Genomic DNA, 7,448 nt, shown 5'->3' on the forward strand with positions numbered 1-7,448 from the left:
GGAAACCTGGAAAGAAGATCCTGGCTTCAGGTTAGCTCTGCTGCAGCAGCTGTGGCCATTGAGGGAGTGAACCAGTGGATGGAAGATTATTCTCTCTGTGTCTCTCTCTTTTTCTGTCTCTCTTTCTCTCTAAAATCTGTCTTCAAGCAAAAATAAATAAATCATTTTTAAATGTCATAAGAACAAAAGAATACTTAAAATATATATAATGAGGATAACAATAGACATTTTTTCAACAATAGCTTTAATTACCAGGCTTTTAGTTTCAGTTTAAAAAAGTAATAGAATAAATTGTTTTAGGAACATTTTTAGATAAATTCATACTTCTAAAAATTGTTGGTATTGAGATAGGATAATTTGGCTTTTGAAACCATTTACATTTCTGTTTCTGATACTAGTTTCTTGCACGGTTGGTCTTGGCTTGGAGACTTTTCTGGAAATTTGAGTTCTTTTTTGTTGAAATTTGCCTCTTATAGGATGATATACAATCAGAGAGATTATTCATTTGCTTTATATCATCCAAACTCAATTCATCACTGACCACTTCTGTGTTTTGTGCATCTGGATACTTGCATTTGTGTCTTCCATGCTTAACTCCTCTGGTTCTTCTAGCCCAAGGAAATGTGGCTTTTTGCTTCATCATTTGTTTATTTGGGAATGTATGATTCTCATTGTGGCACCTGAGACTGCTATAGTGTGTTCCAATTTGGGAGGTACCTTCAGCTTTAGAAAGACATTTGGGTCTGTCCCCAGCAGCTGAAGAAATCTTCCCATGTTGGACTGAAGATTTCCACCCAAAGTTTGATTCATTGCCATATGTATTCTTTTCTTCTAAGGATTCATCACATATCTTCTTATTGGATTCTCTGTTACTGTGGTTTCCTCTTGGAACGTGACTCCTTGCTTCTCTGCTGAATGATCTCCTTCTAGCACCAGCACACCAAGATTTAGATCTGCGAGTACAGGACCTTGCTCGTCTCTGGGTGCTCCTATTGGAATGAGAACCATCTCCTACAAATTGAGAGGACTGTCCACATTTCATCCTTCTTTTCCTGAGGGAACTTAGCTTTATGCCATCTATTTTAGAAGAAATGGTATTTTCTGAGGTGCAACTCCTGGAAGGGTCTCGAGCATGCCAAGTTACTAAAGATCTTGCTCTGGGTGGTCTTTGAAAATTTTCAGCTGAAGTATCCAAGTATTTGTTTTTTTTCCCTTCATCTTCCCGGAGGTTTATCTGTTGACCACTGCTGAAAATGTTTATTTCTCCTGGTCTGTATTTCCATGCTTGGTCCCCACTCGGAATTACTGGAGTACTGCAGGTACTTGTAATGATTTCACTCCTTCTCAGATCATGTTCATAACCAGGAAGCAACTTTACCCCCTGTGTCTTTTTCTCTTGCACTCCATTTTTGTGCTTTGGTATGTTTGGGTCTCTTTTTCTTGGACTAGTCCAACTCAGGAGCATATTGTCAGTAGAAATTATGCCTCTTTGATGACCCAATTCTTGTTTGTCTTTGATCCAAACATGAGCTTTGCTGGCTGTTTTATGATGGACCGGTGAAATTTCTGATTCTTTCCTGGAAGCATTGCCATTGGGAAACTTTTTCCATCCTGATGGAGGCCTCTCCTCATTTTCCCAGTGGGCCATCATGTTCTCAGACTGCTTTGCATCATTTTGAGATATTGTTACAACCTGATCCTTAGGCAGTGGCAAAATAGGAGCTGATACAGTCAACCTCTTTTTGGCTAACGGTACATGGGCAGGGCATTCATAGATGGCCCGTTGGTCATAAGTCTCCATGTTGTAAGGAGAATGAACAAAGCTGATAAATTCGTGCAAGAAATGGTGGGTGTATTGTAGGAGATAAGGTTCCAGAAGATGAATAAAAGACTCACTGTCTAAATCATATTCTGTCATGTGATGGAGAATGGCAGCTAGAATATTCTTCACAGTATAACCATAATCTCCATACACAGCCGTGAGTTCTCGTTTGAGCCAGGGAATCAATCGATGTAGGCTATTAGGGTTTCTTTTGAAATATTTAGCTGAAAAATGCTTTTCAACTCTGTAGCCCCGGACATGTGTTACCCAAACTCCAGAATAGTACAGAGCTCTTCTAAACTTCATAACTACCTGATCTCTAAAGTGGCCCAGGGAGGTGGAGTTTGATTGAAACTTCCCAATATCTGCAAAATGCTTAAGTAACTCTTGTATAGTCAGTTCCTTAAATGGCAGGCTGTTCTTTGTGATATCCTTAGAGTTAGGACTAATATGATTGTTTTGAGAAAATCCTACATAATTTTCATCTCCTGAGGGAAGAAACACTGATTCTTCTTTGTTATTGACTTCCGGTCTGCTGGGACAACACTGAGAAAGGAAGGAGTGTCTTCTGGATGTTTTCCTTGGTCTTGAATATAACAAACTATAATTGTTACTTTTGGAAGAGCAGCTCCAATCAGACTCATTTTCAGCACGCTCCAGACAGGTAGAACACTCGCAGTTGGATGAGAGATCAGATGCCATTGCCCTCAACAGCTATATGTGAGAAAATAAAAATGGTTCAAATCAAATCCTCTTCTGGCATGAAAAATACCTACCAAAATCACTCACACATATTTCTGGAGTATCTTTTAGCTGCATAAAATCAGTGCTAGAATAAAATGGAGGAATACATTATTGCTCAAATTAATAATCGTGTGCTCATAAGACCCAATATAGAAGGAGCAACAGGAGACACAAGCACACTTTCCCTTCACCTAAGTTACTTGTCGCAAACTGTGGAAGTGAATTAGAAACAAACCATCAAAATTGAAGTATTGTACCATTTGACCTAACAATTCTAACTATACATTTAATCTAGATATGTGAATAACCAATAGATATATGTTGGGGTTTTTGGCACATACTGATCAAATATTCACCAACAGATAATTTGTTAAATGATGATTCACCCATTGTATTTCAATTATGTGACCATTAAAATGGAATTAGTGAAGAAAAAGCAGATTTCTTAGGAGTGAATATTTATAGGTAAGAATGCAGAAAAGTAAGTTCTGAGTTCCCAGGTCATTCAGTTCCTGAATTTCAGTTCTGATAAAAAAATAGTTGCTGAATATGGAAACAAAAGGTGGATTCAAAATAGATTGAAGATCTAAATATCAGACTGGAAACTAAAACTGCTGGGACAAAGTATGGGGTACTTCAAGATTTAGGCATAGACAACAAGTTTTTGAATAAGACTGCAAAAAGATAGACAAACAAAAATAAGAAAAATCAGAATGTAACAAAATAAGAACCTTGTGGACAGAAAAGGAAATGACACAGTGCAATGACAACCAGAGAATGGCAGAAATTGTTGGCAAATATGCATTTCACAGGAGATTAATATCCATAGTATAGAAGAAACTCAAAAATCTCAAACAATCCAGTTTTAAAAATGGGCGGAGATATCTGAACAGACAATTCTCACAAGAAGAAATGTAAGTGGCTAAAAAAAAAAAACCATGAAAACATGTTCCATATCATTAACTAACCCAGAAATGCAAACCAAAAGCCACAATATATCATTTTGTTCTAATTAGATTGGTTATTATAAAAGAGTGAAATACTACAAATGCTGGCACCCTGTGGAGAGAAGGGAGCTCTTATGCATTGCTAATAGGAATACAAATTAGTACAGTCATGATACAGAGGATCTTCAAAAATCTGAAAATAAATTTTTCATAGGACCCAACTGCCCCACTTGTGATTATGTGTCTCAGGAAATGAAATCAGCATATGAAAGAGATAGCTGCATTCCGATATCCACCGCAGCAGTCTTCACAATAGCCAAGATAGGGAGTCCAACTGCACATCACAGATAGATGATGGATAAAGAAAACATAGTAATACGCAGTAGAATATCATTCAGCCATTAATATAAGGAAATCCTGGCATTTGCAGCAAAACTGATCCGAACTGGAGAGCATTCTGTTAAGTGAAATTCGTTAGACAAAGAAAGATGTATACCATATTTCTTTCTCATGTGGAATTTAAAAGAACACTAGTTTGTCTGAATTTAGGATAATGACTATTGGAGTAGGAAGGAGTGGAGAGGAGTTTTGGAGAGTGGTGGCAGAAACTTCAGCATAGAGAGAGGTAATAGGTGCTAGTGTTTCTTGGCACATTGGGGTGACTAGTTCACAATAAAACATTGCAGGCTAGCGTGGTTCCAAACACAATGAAAAGATAGGGGAATGGGAAGTATAGCTGCTTGGTGTGGTCAGTTTATACTATGTGTGCTTATGTAGGTAACCATATAGTATTTGTACATATATACACATATGCACGCATACATACATATGTTGGAATGTTGTACTTCATGCCCATAAACGTATAGAAGTATTACATGTTATTCAAAAATTTAAAATTAAAATATAATTTTTAAAAAGAAATAAAAGTAGGTAATACAAATTAAAATGTCACATTTCATTGGTAATTGAAAATGAAAATTAAAAGGATATACCTAAATTAGTATTTTGTTAGAAGCAAGTGCCTTTTATCTCTTAAAAAAATGGAAACAGAAATGTCTTTTAATTCTATTTTCCACTATTTGTTCTCTCATTTTAATGTTTAATAAGTTTAATTCATGAAAGACAAAACAAAAATTATATATATAAAGAAAACTTATGGTCAGGAATATGAGAAATATCAGCTTAGATGTGAACAGTGGAACTTGTTGGAAGAGCAGAAGGGTATCAGTAATTTCAAACTTAACACCATACTTAGGCTTCTGAAATCCTGAAAGTGTATTTGCTCACATTTTAAAAACTAGTTAAAAATAATGCCTCCTAAGTGAACTAAATTGGCTACATGTGCTAACTTGGGGGGAAAAAATGTATCTTGAAATCTTAGTCTAGAAAATCAGAAAATTGGATGGGCTGTTTGATGAAAAACTGCTCCATTTTTTAGTGATGAATTTTTTACATTTAGTCTGACTTCACATTATCTTTGACATTTTTCACAGATGGATTCCACTAGAATCCTAGAATTGGGAAGATGTTAGAAAACTTCTCCAACATTTTCCAAACTTTTGGAGGCAAAAAACTCTTCCCATAAAAGCAGACACGAAAGTGCAGCATGTTAAACATGGCTTGGCCATGTCAATCTCTCCCTCTTGCAGTGCTGTGTACTCCACTGTGTCTGTAGCACCCAAAAGTGGCTCCACACAACTCTACAGGCACGAGGGAGCTCAGGTTTATGAAACTGTTTATTCCACATGTAAACTCTTGTGGGAACCAATTATGTCACTATAGGGGTGACTGCTTGCCTCCTTGTTTCTATTCTAACACTTTCTTGTAGATTTATACATTGTGGGATGCACCTAGTTCCATTTCATTGCTCAAATTTGGTATAAGGGTAAAGCAGTTATTTTTATTGTCACTAGCTAAAATATTTCACTGTGTAACTTCAAAATATTAGCTCAAACTGTGCCTTGAGCCTGTTGTCCCACACTTCATTATAGCCACTCCAGTCCACCCAGCTAAGGAAAAAAATCCCATGCAGAAGTTCTGTTGTGCTCCCATACTGTAGCAACTGGGCTCTCTGTCTTATCGCCGTGCTTTAGAACTCTCTAAGGATGTCTTTCGTCTGTGCCTATGGCTTTTCACATAAAAACAAGGCTTCTTGCCGTCTGTAAATCATCTCCCAGAGAAAGATGCTCCTATTTTTCATCACTCTTAAATCTCCTGCCCAAACTGGTCTTCTCAACTCTCCTTATAAATTCATCTTTGTCAGTAGACAACATGGCCTGATTAAACAGACCTGCAACTGAGCAGTGTGTAGAAAATGGGTGGATAGAGGTGCAAGAATCTTCTTATGATGCCAGATAGCAGAGAAAAGACAAATTTAGCACAAGCGCATTCCCCAATGTTATTTTTTTATCTTTTCATTTCTACTTTCTTCAAGCCCATTTCTTATATTTTAGCCAGTTCCTGCTAACATCAGATTGAAAATAGCAATGTCTATATTCCTCCAAAACACATAGTTCTACTCATTATTACTTTGTAAGTAAATGTAGCTTATCATGTAATTTTCATTCCTTCTTTTGAGGTTTGTTGCTACCCTTTCCAAAGATAATGCTTTCACTAAGTCTTCATTCATCTTTAAAAAGTAAGAAATGAGCCAAATTATATTATCTAGCAAATTTACCTCCCAGAAGGTTTGGATGTGTCCACCTCATTGGAGTCTGCTGGGTTAATTTGGTTGTAGCACATCAATTGTATTTTCTTTGCCTTAGAGACAGAATTTAGAACACAGGCAAGTTCTGCTAGGGACACACTGCCCTGTGTTTGCCATGAAGCTTCCCATCTCTCATTTCTCAGTAGTATCCCAGATGGCTTTAATAACAATCCCTGAATTAGACAGGATCTGTGATTTAGAGGGTGCCAGAACCCTTCCATTTCCTGATGGACCACTTAGAGCCAACAGTCTAACAAATGATCTGACACAAAAGAGAGCAAGAGGAATTATGACTTTTCTCGGTCAATTAATTTTCTCAGTTGGATTGACATTATTTGTAATTCAACTATTTAACTAAAATTTACCACTCTCTTTTTAAATTATTGTTTTTCAGTTAGTGTAAGAGATACCTCCCATCATTGATCACAAATGCCAGATGCCTGCAACAGTTGTATCTGGGCCACAACAAAGTCAAGGGCCCAAAACTCAGCTCAGTTCTCCCACATGGATAGCATGGCCCCAGGTAGTGATCCATCACATGCTGCCTCTTAGCGAACACATTAGTGGCAAGGTGGGCTTGGAAACACCTGATATGGGATATGATCTTCACAAGGAAGAAGTACCTTAAGAGTCAAGCCAAATGCCTATCCTTAATTTTCTGTATAAATTAAAGATATTAATAAGCTTTTTAATACATATGTCAGAGGGGTTAATCAATATCTTAATTGTTTATCAACTTTAGAAATCCAGAATCAGAGCCTGGCACAATAGTGTAGCAGCTAAAGTCCTCGCCTTGAACGCACCAGGATCACATATGGACATAGGTTCTAATTCTGGAAGCCCTGCTTCCCATCCCGGCTCCTGCTTGTGGCCTGGGAAAGCAGTTGAGGACAGCCCAAAGCCTTGGGACCCTGCACCCATGTGGGAGACCTGGAAGAAGCTCAGGGTTCCTGGCTTCGGATTGGCTCAGGTCCAGACGTTGTGGTCACTTGGAGAGTGAACCATTGGACAGTAGATCTTCCTCTCTGTCTCTCTCTCCTCCTCTCTGTATACTGCCTTTCCAATAAAATAAATAAATAAATAAATCTTTAAAAAAAAAAAAAAGAAAAGAAATCCAGAATCCTTAGTTTGTGATTTTTTGAGGGCCTTTATTTGTCCATGGTCAACTATCAATTAGTGTGGATAACACAATACGAGGTCATTCAAAATACAATTTTTGGTAATTTTG

General features: G+C 37.4%; 1 protein-coding gene across 1 annotated transcript; it reads right to left on the minus strand.

The window, feature by feature from the left end:
• Positions 1-300: 300 nt before the first annotated feature.
• LOC121144601 (E3 ubiquitin-protein ligase Topors-like) lies at positions 301-2,524 on the minus strand. Its single transcript, XM_040962900.1, has one exon. The coding sequence runs from the start codon at positions 2,522-2,524 to the stop codon at positions 395-397; it is 2,130 nt and encodes a 709-aa protein (XP_040818834.1). The 3' UTR covers positions 301-394.
• Between the last annotated feature and the right edge of the window lie 4,924 nt (positions 2,525-7,448).

Source organism: Ochotona curzoniae, unplaced genomic scaffold, assembly GCF_017591425.1.
Source record: "Ochotona curzoniae isolate NIBS_2020 unplaced genomic scaffold, NIBS_Ocur_1.0 scaffold_3208, whole genome shotgun sequence".
Lineage (NCBI taxonomy): Eukaryota > Metazoa > Chordata > Mammalia > Lagomorpha > Ochotonidae > Ochotona > Ochotona curzoniae.

Coding starts and splice junctions, on each gene's coding strand:
- LOC121144601 (XM_040962900.1), bottom strand. CDS start 2,524: ATGGCATCTGATCTCTCATCCAACTGCGAGTGTTCTACCTGTCTGGAG.